The sequence below is a fragment of the Brassica rapa genome, chromosome A08, assembly GCF_000309985.2.
Source record: "Brassica rapa cultivar Chiifu-401-42 chromosome A08, CAAS_Brap_v3.01, whole genome shotgun sequence".
Classification (NCBI taxonomy): domain Eukaryota; kingdom Viridiplantae; phylum Streptophyta; class Magnoliopsida; order Brassicales; family Brassicaceae; genus Brassica; species Brassica rapa.
The window spans coordinates 21,202,910-21,223,539 of record NC_024802.2 but is presented as its reverse complement, the minus strand read 5'-3'; the positions used below and the strand labels follow the sequence as shown (position 1 = coordinate 21,223,539).

Below are 20,630 nucleotides of genomic sequence, written 5' to 3'. Positions count from 1 at the left end.
ACCTTACACGAAGCCAAATTTCATAAAAGAGTCCTCCAAAGCCATTGCAGTGCCGTTCAAAACGTACATAACACAAACTGATCTCTAACACTGCGATTTGGTCAAAGGGTTCCGTTATTTAAGCTAACATCTGCATCATATGTGTATTTTAACATAACCGAACCGGTTTTTCCGGGTCGACACTGGCCATTAAGTCATTTTACTTACTTTCATGTATCTTTGTCTTTCTGGACTATGGGCCTCACTTATTTTATTATTGGCCCAAAGTAAAACGACACCGGTTTAACTTTTTAACCCGTTTTAAGAGAGATTATCGCACTCTGCTTCTTCTCTCATGCAACTCCTCGTCTCTTTTGGTCTTCAGAGTGTCTTCGTACGGAAACCCTATGTTCCTTGCTCTCTCACTTGCAGGTTTGTCCTCAAAATCTGAAATATGCTTACTCTCACTCTTCATTTCTCATGTTCGATTGGTTCCTTTGCGATTTTATCTTTATTTGTTGAAATCTGAGTGTAATATTTTTGGGGTTTATTGTTGAAATTTGCGTGGTAAAATGGTCCGATGTACCGATAGTCTGGTAAAAATTGAAACTTTTCTATGTTTGTTGTTGTTCTCTGTTTGGATTTGGAGTCGGCTTCCTAGCTTCTTAGTGATTTACTCTTTGTGATTCTTGCTTGAGAGGATATACTAGGAGATGTCTGAGCTTGAAATGTTTGAACTTGAAATGTCTGAACTTGAAAGTCTGAACTTGAAAGTCTGAACTTGAAATGTCTGAACTTGGAATCTGAACTTGAAAGGTCTGACTTGAAAGAACTTGAAATGATATCGGTCAAAAAAAAAAAACTTGAAATGATATCGGTCAGAAAAAAAAAAAAAAAAAAACTTGAAATGATGTCTGAACTTGGAATGTCTGAACTTGAAATGTCTGAAAAATGTATGAACTTGAAATGATGTCTGAACTTGAAATGTCTGAACTTGAAAGAACTTGAAATGTCTAAAAATGTCTGAACTTGAAATGTTGTCTGAACTTGGAATGTCTAAACTTGAAATGTCTGAACTGAACTGAACTTGGAATGTCTAAACTTGAAATGTCTCAACTTGGAGTGTTTGAACTTGAAATGTCTGAACTGAACTTGAAATGTCCGAACTTGAAATGATGTCTGAGTCTGAACTTGGAATCAGCGAGTAATCTTTGGTCTTTTAGGCTAACCAATAACATATTTCATTTTTTGCTCAGGTTAATTTCCTGATTCACTCAACCACAGCTGTTCCAGATGTGTGAACTAATGGAGCAACTCTCGGAGCTGTCAGTGTCTCCTCTGATTCCGTCACTTCCAAACGACGTTACCCTCGACATCGTAGCTCGCGTACCCAGAAGCCACTACCCAACTCTCTCCCTCGTCTCCAAGAGTTTCCGGAAACTCATCGCCTCGTCTAAGCTCTACAAGAGGCGATCTCAGCTAGGCATCAACCAACACCGTCTCTTCGCCGTCCTCCGCAACAGCAACTCCGGTGATTTCAGTCTCTACATCCTCCACAGGAAACTCAACTGCACTAACCGCTTGGTCCTTGTCCTGCCACTTCCCCCCCATGTCTTCCCGTGGAAGCTACGTCCCTGTTGGTTCAAAGGTGTATGCGTTTAACGACATCGACGTGCTCAGCATTGACTGCACATCTCACACGGTCCACCCCATCGCCGACATCCCTCAGCGCATGGCTTATAAAGTGGTTAACGCGGTCGGGAAGAAGGTTTATGTACTCGGTGATTCGTTTTGTCATGTGATTGAGGAGGGTGGTGGGTGGTGGAAAGGGTGGAGGAAGGCAGTGACGGTGTTCGATGCAGAAACACAATCGTGGGGGGCTAAGTTGGTGAAGGAAGATATGGCTATAGGTCTAGGTCCCTTTTGGTCTGACTCTGTGGTGATGGAGGGTAAGGTTTACATGAAAGGCTGCATCAACCGCAACTCTTTTGTTTATGGGCCAGTGGGAAAGAAATGGGAAGTGATGGACGAGGTGATGAACTCTAAGGACTGGGAAGGTGCGTGTGTGGTTGATGATGTCTTGTACTATCACGATTGTTCCGAGAAGGCGGTTTTGAGGGCTTTTGATCCAAAGCAGAGGTGTTGGAGTGTTGTCAGCGGTTTGGAAGAGTTTTTGGCGGCTGAGACTGCTAAGTCGAAGTGGTGCGATGCGGTGAGCTACGGCGAGAAGAAGTTGGCTCTCTTCTTTCCTAAGAAACATGAAGGCAGTAAGGTCATTTGCTGTGCAGAGATTGCTTTGGAGAGACGCCAAGGAGGAGAGATTTGGGGTAAGATGGAGTCGTGTGATGTTGTCGTTGACGATGGGGTGTCTGAACTGGTGAAGTGTGTGGCTGTTACCGTTTGATGTAATGCAGCATGATAATAACATCTCTATTTTAGATTCCTTCGTATTTTAAATTTTCCTAAATGCCATCTCGTGTGGTTGATCGTTTATGTTAAGACAAAACCTTGAGAGGGTGTTGTTGTTTAATACTCTGTTACATGTGTTTCTAAAATTTGCCATGTTTGGTTTTTGAATCGTTTCCTTACTATACAGGAAAATTTTAGGAACTTTTGTGCTCTGACGAACTCAGTCAGACACACGAAGGTTGCTGGAATAACCGGAACCAATCGAACCATTCATTAAACCGGCAACCAAACCAAAATTTCAATAACCCTTATCAGTAGAGAACCGGATAAAAAAAATCCACATTTCATACAACCAAGAATTAGAGTTAGCCATGAAATTGAAAGATTACAACCAAGAATTAGAGTTAGCCATGAAATTGAAAGATTGATCTTGCACCACCAACCTTTTAAAAATTCATATAAATTATACGTACTAATTTTTCTTTAATTATTAAACTCTTAACCTTTTAAATTTAACTACAATATATTAAAATTAATATATACAAACAGAGCAGACATTGTCAATAATCAGTGAGACCAAAAGTAATTAAATAGAGAATTATCAACAACATAGCATGCATTATCGTCTCACCGATTGACACTTAAAAGGCAGTGACGTTTAGTTGATTACTAAAAGAAGATGAAATGAATCTCACAGGTGAAAAAAGTCGTAAAGGATGTGCCAATATGGCCAGTCAAACGTACGAAGACCGTCGTTAATAGAAAAAATACAGTATAGTGATGCTTCTTGTTTTGGTGTTACAAATATAAAAAAAAAGTGATGCTTCTTGCATTATCTTTAGAATTAGAATAATGCCCACTTGACTTGACCCCTTCACCATAACAATATTTGGACTTGTCTCCTGAGAAATTTAATGCTCATCACACCATCACTGCGTCATTTAACTCAAATCCATATGCTTCTTAAATGCTACGTTCAATACTAGAATCTTTCCATATTTAGCTCTGTTTTGTTTGGTTCCGGTTTAGGAAAGAAGCTATGGGACTTCATGAGAGCATGAATCCTTTTATTCTTGCACTCGCTTTCTTCTTGTCGAGTGTCTGTCTTGCTCAGGAAAGAACTTTCTTCCCCGGCAATCTCAGTGACTCAGACACGATCGTCTCCAGCCTTGGCACGTTCAGGTTCGGTTTCTTCACCCCTGTTAACTCCACAAGCCGGTACGCGGGCATATGGTACAACAACATTCCTATACAAACTGTGATATGGGTAGCTAACAAAGACAAGCCCATCAACGACTCCTCTGGAGTTATCTCTCTGTCGGAAGATGGAAACCTCGTACTCACAGATGGTCAGAGGCGTGTTCTATGGTCAACCAACGTCACTACTCAATCCCGTGCCAACTCTACCGTCGCTGAGCTTTTGGATACAGGGAACCTCGTGCTAAAAGATGACAACAGCGAAACAACTCTTTGGGAGAGTTTCAGGCATCCTACTGATTCTTGGTTACCAAACATGGTTGTCGGGACAAACGCAAGAGCCTCTGGAGAGAACATCACGATAACTTCATGGAAAAGCCCTTCAGATCCTTCTCCAGGGAGCTACACCGCTGCACTCGTTCTCGCTGCGTATCCAGAGCTTTTCATCATGAACAAGGATGATAATAACGCTACGGTGTGGCGAAGTGGGCCCTGGAACGGCCAGATGTTTAATGGTTTACCAGACGTGGAGCCAGGAGTCATCTTTCTTTTCAGATTCACGGTTAATGATGATACTAATGGATCAGTCACCATGTCGTATGCTAATGACTCCACTTTGAGATACTTGTACATGGACTACAGAGGATCTGTGATCAGGAGGGACTGGAGTGAGGCTAGGAGAAACTGGACGGTCGGGTTACAAGTTCCGGCGAGCGAGTGTGATATCTACAAAAGATGTGGTCCATTCACTACGTGCAACCCACGGAAGAACCCGTCGTGTTCTTGCATTAAAGGGTTTGGGCCAAGGAGCCTCGTAGAGTGGAACAATGGGAACTGGAGTGGTGGATGCACAAGGAGGACACCTTTACAATGTGAGAGACAGAACAATAACGGGAGTGCTGATGGGTTTACAAGGCTAAGGAGAATGAAGCTGCCTGACTTTGCAATAAGATCAGAAGCTAGTGAGCCAGAGTGTTTAAGGACTTGTTTGCGGACATGTTCTTGTATAGCTTGTGCTCATGGGTTAGGTTATGGTTGCATGATTTGGAATGGAAGTTTAGTTGATTCACAGGAGTTGCCTGCTGGTGGAATGGATCTTTATATCCGTCTTGCACATTCAGAAATCAGTTAAGTTATTACTATTCCTTTACTCCTATTCTTACTTAAGGCTTTGAATGGTAACAGATAGAACCGCACCGCAGTTATTATTTGTTCTACATGTTACCATTCAGACCCTTAACATTGCAGTTTTACTGATTTTGTTACCTCTTGCCTACTCTCTACTAGAAACTCCGGACAGAAGACCGGTTATTATTGCTTCATCATTGGCTGGAGGTATACTTGTTGTGGTAGCTTGTGGTCTCATGGTGCGGCAGCTTGTCATGAAGAGAAGAGGTACTATGTTTTTCTTCTCTTAAGCATTGGTCATTTTGGTTTTTAATATTATCTTGGATTTGGTTCTCAGCGAGAAAGAAAGGAAGAGACGCTGAGCAGATTTTCAACAGAGTAGAAGCTTTAGCTGGCGGTGATAAAGCAAAGTTGAAAGAGCTACCATTGTTTGAGTTTCAAGTGTTGGCTGCGGCAACTAATAACTTCTCTCTCAGAAACAAGCTCGGACAAGGCGGCTTTGGTCCTGTCTACAAAGTAAGTATTATGACTTATGGCAACAAGAGTTTATGCAGGCTCCAATAACTCTTAACATTGTTTTTGTTGCAGGGGAAGTTGCAAGAAGGGCAAGAGATTGCAGTGAAGAGACTTTCAAGAGCATCAGGACAAGGGCTTGAGGAGCTTGTTAATGAAGTGGTTGTGATATCTAAGTTGCAACACCGGAACCTAGTGAAGTTACTTGGTTGCTGCATTGCAGGAGATGAAAGGATGCTAGTCTATGAGTTCATGCCCAAGAAAAGCTTAGACTATTATCTATTCAGTAAGTGTTACACTATCTTTTGTGTGTGTTTCAAAACTCTGTTTCAATGTTAACAGAAGTTACTGTGCCGTTCAGACCCGGTTAAGGCCAAACTTCTTGCTTGGGAGACACGGTTTAACATAATCAATGGGATATGTAGAGGTCTTCTGTACCTTCACAGAGATTCTAGGCTGAGAATCATTCACAGAGATCTAAAAGCTAGCAACATCTTGTTAGATGAGAATCTGGTTCCCAAGATATCTGATTTCGGTTTGGCTAGGATTTTCCCAGGGAATAAAGATGAGGCAAACACAAGAAGGGTCGTTGGAACATAGTAAGTTATTCATACCATATGTTACACCTTCGTCTCTATAAAGACAGTACTAAACCGGTATATGCATCATGCAGCGGCTATATGTCACCAGAATATGCAATGGGAGGACTGTTCTCAGAGAAGTCTGATGTTTTCAGCTTAGGAGTGATACTCTTGGAGATTGTCAGTGGAAGAAGAAACTCAAATTCAACTCTTTTGGCTTATGTAAGTCTTTCATAACTATACTCAGTGTTATAACTCTCTTGAGACTATTCTGAGCTTCTCTGTTTTTAATAGGCATGGTCAATCTGGAACGAAGGGGAGATTACTGAACTGGTGGATCCTGTGATCTTTGAGCAAGTCTTTGAGAAAGAAATAAAGAAATGCGTTCACATTGCGCTTTTGTGTGTGCAAGAAGCTGCTAACGATAGGCCAAGTGTTGCTACAATGTGTTCAATGCTCAGCAGCGAGATTGTAGACATTCCAGAACCGAAACAGCCTGCGTTTATAACAAGGAACGTTGTTGCTTCAGAAGAAGCAGGGTCCTCTGAGAACAGTGAACCTAAAGCTTCTATCAACAATGTCACCATCACTGATGTCTCAGGACGTTAGAACCCTCAGAAACAAAACATATGTTTATTAAAGAAACCCTGTATGGATGGCCAGAGATACATCATTCCATCTTTATAGATGGTTAAGGTCTCAAACATGTAGTAATGTAAAAGTGCTTACTGTAATATAACAATTGTACGACATCAGAATATGTAAACCAAGAATCCACTTCTCTTAAGCGTTTGCTGCTGGTCGTATAATAGGAAGTTCAATGGATGCACTTTCATGTGTGGAAGATTCAGCTGCTTGTTGTTGAGACTCAGGATCATAAAACTGGCGGTGGTCATGATGCTCAGAGTGGCTAGGAGGACGAAGATTAGGAAAACTTTCACCGCTTTGGTTGTTGGAATTGTGAAGGAGATGGATCGGAGATGAGTCATGAGTTGGTGTGTTTGATTCAGAGCGTCTTCCATGTTGTGTCTCTTTCTGTGCTTTGTGATGCCACTTATTTAGCATCTTGGATACTCTTTTGTTGAATACTGTTGGCTTCATCCTAGTACCCATCTACACACATTTCATCAAATACAATGTCATAAAAAAAAACTAAGATCATCATGTATTGATCTCACTGAATATTATGTTTTTTATTACCTGAATGACAAGAGCATAGAGTGGAAGAGTCACATAACTGCAAAGTATCTGTACAACAAGTCTGCAAATTTGTGACCTGGTCAGTTAAATAAAGTGTTTTCCCCGAGTATTCACACAACCAATTGTCAAGCTAATGTTTAGCTTACCCAACTATAATTCTAATGGCAATATCTTGAGGTTCTTTATGGAAACAATTACTGAAACCGAATTCATACTGCAGATGCCAAAAGATTAATGATATAAGAAACAGTATGGCCTATAAAAAAATTGGAAGGAAAAGTGAAATGAGTCTCTTACAGAACTCCATGCAAAGAAAGCAAGTTGAAATGCATTCTGCAAAGTGAAGGGTTTTTAGTAATTATAGGTTTATTACCAAGGAGAAAGAAAAACCGAAAGAGGATTAACCGGGATATTGAGGGAGTATCAACGACAACGTTTTTCCGTTTTAATGGACGTTTTGACAATTCCTGCTCGAGACAATCATCTCATTCCCTTCACTCTTTATCTTCTCTATTAAAAGAGAAGTACCATTTTTATCTACCATAAAAAAGTCATATGAACTTTATTAGGTCCATTTCATTAATTATATTTATTAAATTATTTATATAATTTATTCAATATATAAAGATATTGATAATAAATCAATTTTAACTATAAATTTAAATTTTATTTTTAGTTATAACAAAATGTTGAGAAAGAATGTAACAAAATCTTTCTAAAAATTTAAAATATTTTATTTAAATTAATACCATTGATTAATTTCGTAATTAATAATATACACTATTATACATTAATTTAAATAAAATTTTATTATAAAACAAAATAAAATAAAAATGTATGATATTTTTCAAATTTTATAATTATATTCTATATCTTCTTTATTAAAAGAAATACCATAAAAATTCATACTAGGTCTATTTCATCAATTACATCTATTTGACTATTTAAGTTAATCTATTTAATATATAACATTTCTAAAAAATCTTATAAATTATATAGATATTAATAAATAAATTTTCACTGTAAATTTAAATTTTATTTTTACTTATAACAAAATATGTTAAAAAAACTAACAAAATCTTAATAAAATTTTAAAATATTTTAAAATTAATGCAGTGATTGATTACATAATTAATAATATAGTATTATTATAATTTATTTACTTATAAAATCCCACAATATACGAAAATAAATAACATAGAAATATAAATTATGCTAAGAAAATATCAGTTTTATAGTATAACTAAATAAAATGTTAAAATGTATTGTATTCAGTCTGTAAAAATTAGAAAAAATGAAGGAGATTCTTAGTTTTTTTATTTCATACTATGAATTTATTTTACTAAACTCGAAAATATATTAATATATAATAACAATTAACAATAAAGTAAAATATATAAAACAAATTATTATACATTAATAATATTTAATAAGAAACATAACAAATAATATTATAGATTTATACAATATATAACACTAAAATGTAAATATTTTTTAAAGTTTTACGATGGTATCCATTATATATTTATAAAATGAAAATCTACCCGCACGGATGTGCGGATGAAAAATCTAGTTATATAATTAAAAGGAAGACGTATATTTAAGGTTCATCGTAATCGCATGTACATAAAATTTAATGCGTTTAACATTTACTACAGAAATAAAGTACATTCTTTTTGTCGGAGGAAAAAAGTCCGTCCGAGTCGGACTAACTTTTATTTTGTCATAAAGTTTCTCAAAAAAAGCTGCATAAACCTTTAGTCAAAAAAAGAAGCTGCATAAACCTTTAGTCAAAAAAAGAAGCTGCATAAACCAAATCCAATTGGTTTTAATTTCGATCAAATTTTTTAAATCGAATCAAATCGACCTAAGAAATCGAATTTATTCTTTTTGAAATCAAATCCCTAAAATCCTAACTCAATAACCCGAAAATTGATGATTTTGCTGGAATCATCAACCTTCCCATTACTATGGATCCAATCTCTTCTGTGTTGGAGAAAGTAAAGGTCTTTACGAAATCTCAGTGATTTGTTCAAGTGTTTGTCTTGCTCAGGAAGGAGCTTCCTTCACCAGCAACCTGAGTCCTTTGAGAACAGTGACCTTAAAGCATCTATCAACAATGTCACCACCACCGATGTCTCAGGACGTTAGAATCGAAACATATCTTTAAATTCGAGAAATCCTTATAAAGGGTGGACAGATAATACATTCACCATCTTTATAGATGGTTAAGGGTCTCATACATGATACATGTAGTGATGTAAAAGTGCTTACTGTAATATAACAATTGCACAACATATAACAATTGTAATATAACATATATATTTAAGTGTTTGCTGGTCGTAGAGGAGGAAGTTCCATGGATGCACTTCCATGTGCAGTAGAATGATGTGTGGAAGATTCAGCTGCTTTGTGTTGGGACTCAGGATCATAAAACTGGTAGTGGTCATGATGATTAGGAGAAGGAGGATTAGGAAAACTTTCAACGCTTCGGTCGTTGTAATTGTGAAGAAGATGGATGGGAGATGAGCCATGAGTTGGTGTAGTTGGACGGCTAGCGTAGGGGGTGTTTGATTCAGAGCGTCTTCCGTGTTGTGTCTCCTCCTGTGCTTTGTGATGCCACTTCTTTAGCATCTTGAATACTCTTCCGTTGAATACTGTTGGCTTCATCGTAGTACCCATCTACACGCATTTCATCAAACACAATGTCAGAAAAAAAAACTAAGAACATATCGAAGTCATGTATTGATCTCACTAAAAGTTTTGTTGTTTATTACCTGAGTGACAAGGGCATAGAGTGGAAGAGTCACATAGCTGCAAAGTATCTGTACGAAAAGTCTGCATGTTTGTGACTTGGTCAGTTAAAGTTATTTCCCGCGTAATCCAACAACCAATAGTCAAGTTAATGTTAGCTTACCCAAAGACAATTCTAATGGTAATATCTTGAGGTTCTTTATGGAAACAATTACTGATACCGAATTCATACTGCAGATACCAAAAATTCATGATATAAAAACAGTACTACATCCTCAAAAAAATTTGAAAATTTTTTTTTGAAAAAAAAATGGTAAATGGATCTCTTACCGAACTCCATGCAAAGAAAGCAAGTTGAAATGCATTCTGGAAAGTGAAGGGTATTTAGTACTCATAGGTTAATTATCAAGGAAAAAGAAAACCAAAAAAAAAGGATAAACCGGGTGGTGAATCGTACCGTGAAAAGAACCAAATGGATCAGGAAAAGCATGAAGCTAGGTTTGTCAAACCAGAAGAGATCATCACCAGGCTTAACCAGAGGGGCGCCTCTTACCACATCGCCTTTCTCTTGGATTCTTAGACCCAATTTGGTTATAATCACTTGAAGCTTTGTTCCAACTATTAGAACCACCTACAGATTACACCCATTTTGTTTAAAAGAAAGGCCATAAGTGAGAAACGATTTATTGGTTCAATAGTTTGGTGTTCTTACAATCAGAGGAATGAGTGGTAACCAGAGGTAAGAATGTAGTCCTGTTTTAAATGAAAACCGATGTCAGTTTTGTGATGTAGAGATTGTGTATTTGAGAAGTAAGCAATGAATGTTACCATCTAAGTTGGTCAAGAGGAATAGCACAGTTACAAACCAGATGACGGGGCTGCATAAAGTTAGCAAAGTTTTAGAGATTTTTCCTAGTTGGGTTATAAGAAGCAATCTAGTAGATAGACCCAAACCTGATCTCGACAACAGTTTTGAAGTCTTTTTCTAATGATCTCTGAATATAGTTGCAGAAATCATATGGCATTTTTTCGCTCCCGCTCCCAGGAGCAAATTGCGCCTGAACAAAAAGAGTAATTTATATTACTTATAATCTTTTCCAAATTCTGATGTGAGACATTGTCTATAATAACAAATCATACTATTTATACTCATTTCCAACTTCCAGTGCGATACATTATTGTCCCTAGTCAGTTATATCACTTTCTTTAAAGATAACGATTAGGAGTATTATAACTAAGTTTGTTATATGGTGGTTAGTGATGGTTGTATTATAAAAAAGTGTACACATTTAAGTCGATATAGAGACAACATTCTTTAAGCTCTTTCCGGTCTTCCATTCTTCATGTTAATTATACGTCTGATAATAACTGTTATACTTAGCAGTAGACAAAACAAAACAAAAGATAAGTTATATAAATTCCCTACCGTGATAAAACCATGCCGCAAAGTTAAGTAATCAACTTTGGTGACAGATCCAACGAACTGTCTGAAAAAACAAACAGTCCAGAGCGTAACACTCGTCTTGCTCCAGGCATTGAGATGTCTTCGTCCGAAAGTTGTGTCCCTCGCAAACCTGAACCTCCCAGGATCTGCATAATTAACAAGAATGCATTCATCGTAAAACTTCCTACGTACAATTTCGGTCTTTAAATCTCTCTCATTTAATAGCACATACCGTTAGAGTATTGATATTCTATTGTCTTTGTCTCTTCCTCCCACTGCTCCCACTTCCCCATCTGCAATACTCAATAAACAAGATAAAATACAATATTTCTTGATTTTCAAGTCACTGAAGAACGCACAAGCAAGCAAAGTAGGTACCTTGGTCTTTCCCAAAGCATAAGTAACAATGCAGTAAATAACATGAACCACCGCGAGCACGAAAATGAATATGTGCAGCTGGTGGATTCCGTAAGCAGATACAAAAGGCACTTTCCCCTGAGATAACCCACAGTCAAAATTAGAGAGGATGATTAACAAGCATAGCTGCATAGGGTCGTTTTAATACACATATGTGAGACTATACGTTACCTTTGGGCATTCGTTGTAACCTTTGGTGGCTAAACTTCTTCTAGGGATGTAAGATTCAGCTAACTCAAGGAGAAGTTTTCCAGTGGATTTTTGTTTATCGGCTTCTTTTTTATCTAATTCCTTTTTAGCTATTTCTGCGGCGCTGCAAGGGCGCATTGATGATGCAATACTCTTGGGAATGCATAAACTTGAGATTGGTGTTTGTGCGACTGTTAAGAGTAGTGATATGAATCCCAACAGCATAAGCTCTGATTACAATAAAATAAAAAAAAATTTATGTTAAGAATAAGTTAGGTAGCTAACTAGCCTTATAACCATAATAGAATCAATACTAAAGCTTTTAGAATTTCTATATCAAAATTGTATCAGTTTAACCAACACAATGAATCATTTATGCTAAAATTTTATAGAGGAAATACAGTATAATGAAAATGGTGAAAAATATGTAACAAAAGGTAAAAAGAAAAAGAAAAATACGTAACTTGGATGTAAAGGTAGAACTTGTATTAACATAATCATACATAGAATAATATCACTTTTAATTTTGTTGAATTATAATGTTTTAGTTATTGCTCGTAGTCTCTCTTCAATTTCTACCTGCTTTAACTTTTTCAAGAGCTTCATAAAGATTCCCCTTGTGCTTCTTTTTGAGCCACTGCCATTAAAAAAAAAGAGCAGATTTAGCCATAAGAGAGAATGAAACAGAGCGGGGAAAGGAAGAAGAAGTAACAAAGACAGAGTGACAGGTGACAACTAACGCAGAAACAGAGTAGGAAGCAGAACAAGAAACAGAAGAAGAGAACTAAACAGAGCCATCTCAAGATGTATAAATAAAAAAAAAGAGGAAGAAGGAGAAATCAACTGGGGCTTACGGATCCAATTTTGTGAATCAAGTGTTCGATAAAAAGCGAAATGAGTATTAAGACGAAGCAAACCACAGCGACTGTCCACGTAGAGGTCTCCTCTAAAGTCCTCTCATATTCCTTATCCGCCATTAGAGTTTTTTCTTGTTCTTCTTTTGCTCTCAGGTTTAGTTAATTAGTACGTTTCGCAATTGTCATTATATATGAGGAGCCATGAGTAAGAAGTAAGAAGTAGATGAAGATAAGATCCTCAACTAGAGATTGTAGTCTAGTTCGACGTCTTTTTTAGAACATTCAACCCATTTATTACTCCATCATGTGACGATTTCTCAGTTTATTATCATCCTCTTTCTTGTTTGGTTCTTATTTAATATTGTGGGTCAATCATGTTTTGCTTTCATTTCACTTCAGATATTTTTCTAATGTTGTTCGGCAAATTGATTAACCATAAATGGGTTATTCCGTAATTTTCACTTGTGAGTGCATATAAAACATAGATATGATTACCTTAAAATTTTCGATAAACCTTTTCATCATATAATTTACAAAAGATTACATGCCTTGAGAATCGCATTCCAAACTTGATGAAGAAACTTTTAAGTCTTTGATCATTAAGCCAATGGACTTGACGATTATCTATTAACACATGTACGATGCATGCATGCAACAATGATGAGTAAATAGTTACATTAACTATCTTGTTAAGTGGAAACTACTGTGAAATTAGTCGGGGTCCATCAGCCATCGCATCTTCGCTACGTGCCAGTTACGTGAACTAGTAGTGGTGCTTATACGTCAGTTACGTGACATGTGGGTAAATAATGAGACTGACAGATAAAAGACTAAAACGTCAATCATATATATATATACATACAAAGATCTGAATGCAGTATAAAAAGGATCAGATGAAGCTGAAAGAAAAATACTGAACAAATCAATGATTGCACGCTTTATACTTTCTCTTCTTCGTGACTTCGTCGATGACTGGATGTACGTTTAGAATTTAAACCAGACGTGATCTAGCTACGATAATGACCACTAAATTGGTTTTGTAAACAATGGATTTTAGCGAAAAAAGGAAAAAAACAACAATAGATCGTGGTGAAATCTCAAAGTGACCGACACAAGTGACAAGTGCAACTTTTTTTTAACCCGAAAAAATGGGAATTCAGATCCGAAATACAAACCCCATTCAAACAAAATATTCACAGTCAATGTATTACAAATTAGTTTCGTACACCCACTAGTCCGTTTTTTAAATTCTTGACAAGTGCAACTTATTTTTGTGCATATATTTTTGTGGGTAGACATAAACATACGTTGTTAATAGACTTAGATTTATTACAAAATATCAACGTTATTATCTTTATTTAATGGACGTTTACACCATTCCTGCTGGAGAGACAATTTAATTCGTATGTTTTCATTCAAACAGAAAATAAATTAATTCGTATGTTAACATTTACTACTGGAATAGAAATTCCTTTTTGTCGGCGATATCGACTCGAACTGAAAAAATGCTAGGTATGTAGTTTGTTTCATTTATTAGCCTGCATGGTTGATTGGCTGCATAGAAAAAATAAACCAAACCGAACCAAATCCGACAAAATTCGGTTGGTTTAATTTCGATCAAAACCGAATCGAACCGACCTAAGAAATCAAAATCCTCAAAACCCCCAAAATCGAAACTCAAAAACCCTAATAAATGAAACGAATCCAGATTCTGCTGGAATCATCACTCTCCGAGTAAAAAAATGGATCCAATCGCTTCCGTAGTGGAGAAAGTTAAGCTCTTTGCGAAATCGAGCCACGACTTAGTCTCCAGCCACTTCGCCTTCCACGAGCCTCCTTCACCCCAGAGCCCGGTATCTCTAATCCATCCCCCTTCTTCGAAATCCGCCATCTTGTTTGGAATCTCTGTAATGGGTCGAAGAAAGTATATACATTGATTCATAAAAACGTAATCTTTAAGCTTTTTAAGAGGATTTTGTGTTTGACTTGGGGGAACCATGTTCAGATTGATATCTTGAAGCGTTTGCAACGAGAAGCCTTCTCTGATATAACGAAGCTTAGAGACAGACAAGAGAAAATGGAGAGAGTTATTTCATCTAAAGGAGGTCCCTTTCAAGAGACTAGCACTAACGTGAGAGGTGAAGTTGATGTCCTTGGAGCAATGCTGATGATGGGAGACGCTGAGGAGGAGAGTTTGGATGGAGTGAGACCTGGGTTACTTTCTAGGTTCGTGTTTGAAACCAGGCTTAGGGAGAGGGATAAGCTTGTGGCTGAGCTCGTTGCTGGTGTTTCAGGGAACCAGCTGTCTTTGGCTAAAGTTTTCTACAAGGCAGAGATTAGTGATTGGTTATCTGCTGTTGCTGTTCCTGTTGGGGCGCGTTTTAGAGATATTGATGCTGCTCTTGTTTCTTCTTACCAGGTAATCTATCTATCCACCAATTGTTGTTTGTTGCAGATTTTGGTTTGTGTAAATGATTGAAACTACCTTTTGTCTTACAGGGAATGAATCTTACAGAAGTTTCTGAACTTGGACCACCGCTTTTGAACCAACATAACGGTAGTGCCATAGGATTAACAGTCAGAAAGTCAAACATGGCAGCTTCACTAGCCCAATCCATAACAGGCCTTGAAGGTGAACAAGGTTTGGACACAACAAACCGTTGTTTCAGAACTTTTGGACAAGTAAACTGCCACATTTTGAGAGGTGTAAAACTATCTCTACTTGGCTGTCACCAGATTTCATCACCGTTCAACAGCCTCCGTTATTCTGCTGGAGCCATTACAGTCCCAGTAAGTTTCCTAAGGCGGGGTTTTGCTACGGATCCTGAACCACCATCAGCACCGCCTCTGGAGATGAGCAGAGGCGTGAATCATGTGTCCTCCTCTAGCTCCATTGCTTTGAGGTTCGACTCTCTAATGGACGAGTGTACAAGAGTTGGGGGATGGATTGAGGTTCAAAACTCAAGAGAGAAGCAAGTGAAATGGTCAGTTTCTATTACAGACAAACCAGAGGATGAAGTGGGCTGGGGCATGAGCGTTGGGGGAATCTTCGTCGACGGTTCAAGAAATCATGATCAGTTTCAAGTGGAATCTTATCTCAAATTCAATATAGGTCATCGGTTTAGCTTAAGTCCAGGTCTTGTCTATCTCACAAACAGTAAAGAAAGAACTGTAGGTCTTATGCTTCAGTCTCATTGGTCTCTGTAATCTTTAATGTTTATCCATACTTGTATCTACCACTAATTGCAAATGTTTAGAGAAAAAAAGTCTAACCAAATCTAGTGTAGCTGCCTTATTGGAATAGTTGTTAACATGTGGCTGTACCAAAGGACAAAGAAAAAACAAGTTGTATCATTAATATCCAAAGTTATTATCACCGATGATGGTAGGTGGATCTTAAACCACTCAAATAACTTCAAAAAATCTGAAGACTTACTGCTTCTGTCTCAGTCAATGCCCTCTCTCTTAGGACTCATGTAACATTCTAAGTCTTCGTGTGGTGACAAAGACGACTACTACTTTATCATCTTCCTTAAGAGAAATATCTTCTAAAAAGAGAGAGGCAAACAAAAAGTAACAAAACTGGAATCAAATAGTTATGGTGGTTCTTGTGAACAAACGTTGTCGCTTTGCTCTTCTTCTACTTGCAGCATTCTCTTGCTTCTCCTTGAAGCTCTGTTCCGGTGGCGAAGACACAATCACTTTCTCGGCTCCAGTCAAAGACTCAGAGACACTTCTCAGCAAAAATGGTGTTTTCAGGTTTGGTTTCTTCACTCCTGTGAACTCCACTTCTCGGTTAAGCTATGTTGGGATTTGGTACGACAAGATTCCAGCTCAAACCGTGGTTTGGGTTGCTAATAAAGACACTCCGGTTAGGGACACTTCCGGTGTTGTTTCCATCTCTGAAGATGGAAATCTAGTGGTTAAGGATGGTCTAAACCGCCTTCTATGGTCTACAAACATCACATCAAAAATGGCTCCAAATGCTACTTTGGTTCAGCTAATGGATACTGGGAATCTTAGGCTAGTAGATAGCAGAAGCAACGGTGAGACTCTTTGGGAAAGTTTTAAGCATCCTTACAACTCTTTCTTGCCATTAATGAGTCTTGGGACCAACAATGAGAATCTGAAGCTCACTTCTTGGAGAAGCGATGTTGATCCTTCAACAGGAAACTACACAGCTGGTCTTGCTCCTTTCGCGTATCCCGAGCTTCTTATCTGGAAGGACAATGTTCCAATCTGGCGTAGCGGACCCTGGAACGGTCAGGGTTTCATCGGTTTACCGGATGTGGATGGGTTTAGCCTTAGCAATGATTACCAAGGAACAGCTTCATTGTCTTATGGTAATGACTCTTTCATGTTTCACTTGGATCCTGATGGAGTCTTGTATCAGAGAGAGTACTCTCGTGCTTCTACGAGAGGTTTGAACATTGCAACTTGTGATGCATACGGTAAATGCGGTCCATTTGCGAGCTGCAGCTCTCGTGAACTTCCACCTTGTAACTGCGTTAAAGGGTTTGCACCAAAGAATCAAAGAGAGTGGGATGATGGGAACTGGAGTGATGGATGTGTGAGGATAGTTTCCTTGCGTTGCAAGAAGGAGAACAATGTAAGTAGTAATGGTGGTAGAGGAAAAGGAGATGGGTTCTTGAAACTGCAGAAGATGAAAGTACCAGTCTCCGCGGAACGGTCACTGGCTAATGAGAATGATTGTGCTAAACAATGTTTAGAGAACTGTACTTGCACAGCTTATGCTTATGTTCAAGGAATAGGATGCATGGTTTGGAGTGGTAACTTAGTTGATATGCAATCATTTTTGCCAAGTGGCATTGATCTTTATATTAGGATTGCACATTCTGAAAGTGAGTTAAAAAAAATATCTCTAATAGTCTAACTTGTTTTCTCATTTGACTACATTGACTTATGTTTTTTCTCACCTAATCTTGTAGAAAGACATAACTATGTAGCTATTGTGATATGCGTTGCGTTTGTTGCTGCTGCCTTTCTTCTTTTAGCATGCCAAAAATTCAAAAAGCGTTCAGGTTAGAGTTTTTGTTTACTCATTTATAATAGTTTTCTTGAAATCATAATTGGTTTTGAATCATTTGCTTATTTGCCTTTGGCAGCACCAGAGAGCCGTAGAGGACCAGAGCTAATGTTCAACAGAATGGAACCAGTTACAAGTGAAAACGAGTCTCCTTACACGTTCAAGCCTAATGAGTTTCCACTTTTCGAGTTTCAAGTGTTGGCTAAAGCAACGGATCACTTCTCTCACAGAAACAAGCTGGGACAAGGAGGGTTTGGTCCTGTTTACAAGGTAAGGCATTAAACAAGAATCTTTCTGACAATAGATATGTGTTTTTTAATATGTTTTTTTTTAATTCAGGGGAAGTTACCAGAAGGGCAAGAGATTGCAGTAAAGAGGCTCTCAAGGGCGTCTAGACAAGGGCTAGAGGAACTTATGAACGAGGTTGTTGTGATCTCGAAGCTGCAGCATCGAAATTTAGTGAGAGTACTTGGCTGTTGCATTGAAGGTGAAGAAAGGTTGTTGGTCTATGAATACATGCCTAACAAAAGCTTGGATGCATATCTGTTTGGTAAGCTTTTCACCAATGTTTTGTCAACTGTGTTTTTCAACTTTGTATTTACTATTTAGTAAGATTTTCTCAGACCCATCTAAGCAAAAGATTCTTGATTGGAAGACTCGGTTTAACATCATGGAAGGAATTTGTAGAGGTCTTTTGTACCTTCACAGAGATTCAAGACTTAAGATCATACACAGAGATCTAAAAGCCAGCAACATTTTGTTGGATGACAGTCTGAATCCAAAGATATCTGATTTTGGACTTGCAAGAGTTTTCGAAGCGAATGAAGATGAAGTAGCAGAAACAAGAAGAGTTGTTGGAACATAGTAAGTATCCATTCCCTACAAAATACACTAACAAAAAATTTTGAAACCAATATGAATGAAAGTTTTGTTATTGCAGCGGCTATATGTCACCTGAATATGCAATGGAAGGTTACTTTTCTGAAAAATCTGATGTTTTCAGCTTGGGGGTTATCTTTCTAGAGATCATAAGTGGGAGAAGAAACTCTCACAAGGAAGAAAACAATCTCAACCTTTTAGCTTATGTAAGTGTGTACTAATATTCAGTGTTTAGTAACTTTACTAGCTTTGAAACTTACCTTAACATTTGTGTTTTACAGGCGTGGAACCTGTGGAATGATGGGGAGGCTGCTTCTCTGGCGAATCCAATAGTCTTTGATGAGTGTTTTGAGAAAGAAATAGCCAAATGTGTTCAGATTGGTTTGTTATGTGTGCAAGAACTTGCAAACGATAGACCGAATGTTTCAAACGTGATTTGGATGCTAACTACCGAGAATGCACACCTCCCTGAGGCAAAGCAGCCTGCGTTTATAGCAAGAAGAGAAGTTTCTGTGGCTGGGTCTTCTGACAGGAGTAGTCAAATGGTCACTATCAATGATGCGAGTCTCACTGCTATAACAGGACGTTAACCTCACAAAACCAATCTGTGTGTTTATATTATGTTTTGAGAATCTACAAGTTTACAACCTTTATTATTCTGCTTATGTTCAGTGATTAGGATAAAGATTAGGAGATGTATTTTTAAAAAATTATGTCAGGTTCACTGACAACATATTTTGTATTATTATTACCAGAGTAAAAAGATTTGTGTGAAACGATACATTCTTGTACTGAAACTGGAACAGAACAAAACTACAAAGAGAAGCCAAGGCATCTTTACTTGTGAAACTACTTCAAGATATCTAAAAATAAATGTGGAGACATTTGGTGATGATCTTCTAAGCCTATTCGACACTGCAGGTGAGAATGTTTAAATGGGTATTTACTATTTATGTACAGCGAATTCAACCGCAGAAAAAGACGTTACATATAGGAATAAATCAAACCGACTTTAAGGGCACACATTATTATTTGTGTTTGTGTTTAATGTGTTAAAGACTTAAGGGTTACCAAATAGAAGATTGGCCTCGTCTTTCATATCTAATCTATCTCCTTTAAGCCCACAATGTTTTGCATGTCAAAGATTGTGGGCCTAAAGGAGATAGATTAGATTTGAAAGATATGAACTACCAAATAGAAGATGTGCTTCGTCTGAAATTTTAATTTTGTGCATTAGCCCAAAACAAAGTTAAAACACTGAAATAATTGGTTTTTGTGTAATTGTGTTTACGGGCTACCAAGTAATTATTTATCTTTTGTCTTTTGTTTCGGATGATGTGGACGCTTTTGGAACAGAAAACTCTGTTTTATTAATATAGATAGATAGATTACTCTGTTATTATCAATTCCTTTAGTTTACTAACATCTTATTTTTACTTTCCTGAGAAAACACTCGAGAATCACTAAAATAATAGCGGACATACTGCTAATCTCACTATTCTTCGTGATTATAACTTGCGGTGTTGGCTTCATTGTTGACAATCCATCATTACACGTATCCATGTAGGCCAATGTAAATCCGATTTCAATGTTTAATGTGTCGTAGTCCTTCGTTGCCAAAACTTCGAGAGCACGATCATTATGAAAAAGAGAATCGTCATACATTTCCTCGCATAACTGAACTGACTTCAAATCCTCACCCGTTGTGTTGCCTTCGAACATTTTTATTTGCTTCAGCGTATCTGAAGTGTTTCGAGATTGATAATTGATCAAAAAATTGGCCAGACCAGAAAAATCTAATTTTGTAATTTCAGGAGTTGGCTTTAGAATCTCAAAACAAAGTGAATGATTGATATCTTCTTTGTTACAGATGGATTCGATATCTCCTTTTGTGACCATCATATTAAATCTTGCATATGATGAGACAACAAGAAGAAATAAAACCATAAGAGCCAGCAAAAAGTTTTTTTTGATGTATGCAGCCATATTTTGTTCTGAATATTTGAGAAGATAAGAGATTTATATTTACTGAACTA

General features: G+C 37.5%; 6 protein-coding genes across 11 annotated transcripts; 4 read left to right on the top strand and 2 right to left on the bottom strand.

Annotated features, from left to right (window-relative positions):
* The first annotated feature begins 310 nt into the window (after positions 1 to 310).
* LOC103836232 (G-type lectin S-receptor-like serine/threonine-protein kinase At1g11300) lies at positions 311 to 6,594 on the top strand. Its single transcript, XM_009112478.2, has 8 exons — positions 311 to 411; positions 1,236 to 4,712; positions 4,873 to 4,980; positions 5,051 to 5,229; positions 5,302 to 5,512; positions 5,588 to 5,825; positions 5,900 to 6,029; positions 6,102 to 6,594. Exons 2-8 carry the CDS (start codon positions 3,428 to 3,430, stop codon positions 6,414 to 6,416), a joined length of 2,466 nt encoding a protein of 821 aa, XP_009110726.1. The 5' UTR covers positions 311 to 411; positions 1,236 to 3,427; the 3' UTR covers positions 6,417 to 6,594.
* Positions 1,285 to 2,383, top strand: LOC103836240 (F-box/kelch-repeat protein At4g38940). The gene is made up of 2 exons (XM_033278121.1): positions 1,285 to 1,563; positions 1,628 to 2,383. The coding sequence occupies exons 1-2, from the start codon at positions 1,285 to 1,287 to the stop codon at positions 2,381 to 2,383; spliced, it is 1,035 nt and encodes a 344-aa protein (XP_033134012.1).
* Positions 6,357 to 12,924, bottom strand: LOC103836233 (MLO-like protein 2). 3 transcript variants are annotated; one of them, XM_033277860.1, is made up of 14 exons: positions 12,666 to 12,924; positions 12,391 to 12,448; positions 11,794 to 12,041; positions 11,584 to 11,700; positions 11,438 to 11,498; positions 11,188 to 11,351; positions 10,716 to 10,819; positions 10,590 to 10,639; positions 10,474 to 10,514; positions 10,219 to 10,392; positions 10,092 to 10,127; positions 9,925 to 9,992; positions 7,008 to 7,068; positions 6,357 to 6,920 (listed from the first exon to the last, which is right to left on the bottom strand). In XM_033277860.1, exons 1-14 carry the CDS (start codon positions 12,786 to 12,788, stop codon positions 6,591 to 6,593), a joined length of 1,635 nt encoding a protein of 544 aa, XP_033133751.1. In that variant the 5' UTR covers positions 12,789 to 12,924; the 3' UTR covers positions 6,357 to 6,590. The 3 variants fall into 3 exon arrangements, with proteins under 3 accessions (XP_033133751.1, XP_033133752.1, XP_009110727.1); XM_033277861.1 differs by lacking the exons at positions 9,925 to 9,992; positions 10,092 to 10,127 and adding exons at positions 7,154 to 7,221; positions 7,305 to 7,340; XM_009112479.3 differs by lacking the exons at positions 6,357 to 6,920; positions 7,008 to 7,068 and adding exons at positions 9,155 to 9,689; positions 9,785 to 9,845 and having other exon boundaries at positions 12,666 to 12,923.
* Positions 12,925 to 13,179: 255 nt separating this feature from the next.
* Positions 13,180 to 15,977, top strand: LOC103836234. 2 transcript variants are annotated; one of them, XM_009112480.3, is made up of 3 exons: positions 13,180 to 14,521; positions 14,674 to 15,087; positions 15,168 to 15,977. In XM_009112480.3, the coding sequence occupies exons 1-3, from the start codon at positions 14,411 to 14,413 to the stop codon at positions 15,873 to 15,875; spliced, it is 1,233 nt and encodes a 410-aa protein (XP_009110728.1). In that variant the 5' UTR covers positions 13,180 to 14,410; the 3' UTR covers positions 15,876 to 15,977. The 2 variants fall into 2 exon arrangements, with proteins under 2 accessions (XP_009110728.1, XP_009110729.1); XM_009112481.3 differs by having other exon boundaries at positions 13,180 to 14,592.
* A 101-nt stretch (positions 15,978 to 16,078) lies between these two features.
* Positions 16,079 to 19,375, top strand: LOC103836235 (G-type lectin S-receptor-like serine/threonine-protein kinase At1g11330). 3 transcript variants are annotated; one of them, XM_033277853.1, is made up of 7 exons: positions 16,079 to 17,530; positions 17,618 to 17,710; positions 17,801 to 17,985; positions 18,055 to 18,265; positions 18,339 to 18,579; positions 18,656 to 18,800; positions 18,876 to 19,184. In XM_033277853.1, the coding sequence occupies exons 1-7, from the start codon at positions 16,267 to 16,269 to the stop codon at positions 19,182 to 19,184; spliced, it is 2,448 nt and encodes an 815-aa protein (XP_033133744.1). In that variant the 5' UTR covers positions 16,079 to 16,266. The 3 variants fall into 3 exon arrangements, with proteins under 3 accessions (XP_033133744.1, XP_009110730.1, XP_009110731.1); XM_009112482.2 differs by having other exon boundaries at positions 16,081 to 17,530; positions 17,792 to 17,985; positions 18,876 to 19,375; XM_009112483.2 differs by having other exon boundaries at positions 16,267 to 17,530; positions 17,795 to 17,985.
* Positions 19,376 to 19,939: 564 nt separating this feature from the next.
* Positions 19,940 to 20,630, bottom strand: LOC103836236. Its single transcript, XM_009112484.3, has one exon. It carries the CDS (start codon positions 20,578 to 20,580, stop codon positions 20,014 to 20,016), a length of 567 nt encoding a protein of 188 aa, XP_009110732.1. The 5' UTR covers positions 20,581 to 20,630; the 3' UTR covers positions 19,940 to 20,013.

Coding starts and splice junctions, on each gene's coding strand:
- LOC103836233 (XM_009112479.3), bottom strand. CDS start 12,788: ATGGCGGATAAGGAATATGAGAGGACTTTAGAGGAGACCTCTACGTGG. Junction 11,701..11,793: donor GTTACAACGAATGCCCAAAG/GTAACGTATAGT, acceptor GGGTTATCTCAG/GGGAAAGTGCCTTTTGTATC. Junction 10,393..10,473: donor TACCACTCATTCCTCTGATT/GTAAGAACACCA, acceptor TGTAATCTGTAG/GTGGTTCTAATAGTTGGAAC.
- LOC103836235 (XM_009112482.2), top strand. CDS start 16,267: ATGGTGGTTCTTGTGAACAAACGTTGTCGCTTTGCTCTTCTTCTACTT. Junction 17,711..17,791: donor AAAATTCAAAAAGCGTTCAG/GTTAGAGTTTTT, acceptor ATTTGCCTTTGG/CAGCACCAGAGAGCCGTAGA. Junction 18,801..18,875: donor ATCTCAACCTTTTAGCTTAT/GTAAGTGTGTAC, acceptor TGTGTTTTACAG/GCGTGGAACCTGTGGAATGA.
- LOC103836232 (XM_009112478.2), top strand. CDS start 3,428: ATGGGACTTCATGAGAGCATGAATCCTTTTATTCTTGCACTCGCTTTC. Junction 5,826..5,899: donor AGAAGGGTCGTTGGAACATA/GTAAGTTATTCA, acceptor TGCATCATGCAG/CGGCTATATGTCACCAGAAT. Junction 6,030..6,101: donor ATTCAACTCTTTTGGCTTAT/GTAAGTCTTTCA, acceptor TGTTTTTAATAG/GCATGGTCAATCTGGAACGA.
- LOC103836236 (XM_009112484.3), bottom strand. CDS start 20,580: ATGGCTGCATACATCAAAAAAAACTTTTTGCTGGCTCTTATGGTTTTA.
- LOC103836234 (XM_009112480.3), top strand. CDS start 14,411: ATGGATCCAATCGCTTCCGTAGTGGAGAAAGTTAAGCTCTTTGCGAAA. Junction 14,522..14,673: donor CTCCTTCACCCCAGAGCCCG/GTATCTCTAATC, acceptor AACCATGTTCAG/ATTGATATCTTGAAGCGTTT. Junction 15,088..15,167: donor CTCTTGTTTCTTCTTACCAG/GTAATCTATCTA, acceptor TTTGTCTTACAG/GGAATGAATCTTACAGAAGT.
- LOC103836240 (XM_033278121.1), top strand. CDS start 1,285: ATGGAGCAACTCTCGGAGCTGTCAGTGTCTCCTCTGATTCCGTCACTT. Junction 1,564..1,627: donor TCAACTGCACTAACCGCTTG/GTCCTTGTCCTG, acceptor GTTGGTTCAAAG/GTGTATGCGTTTAACGACAT.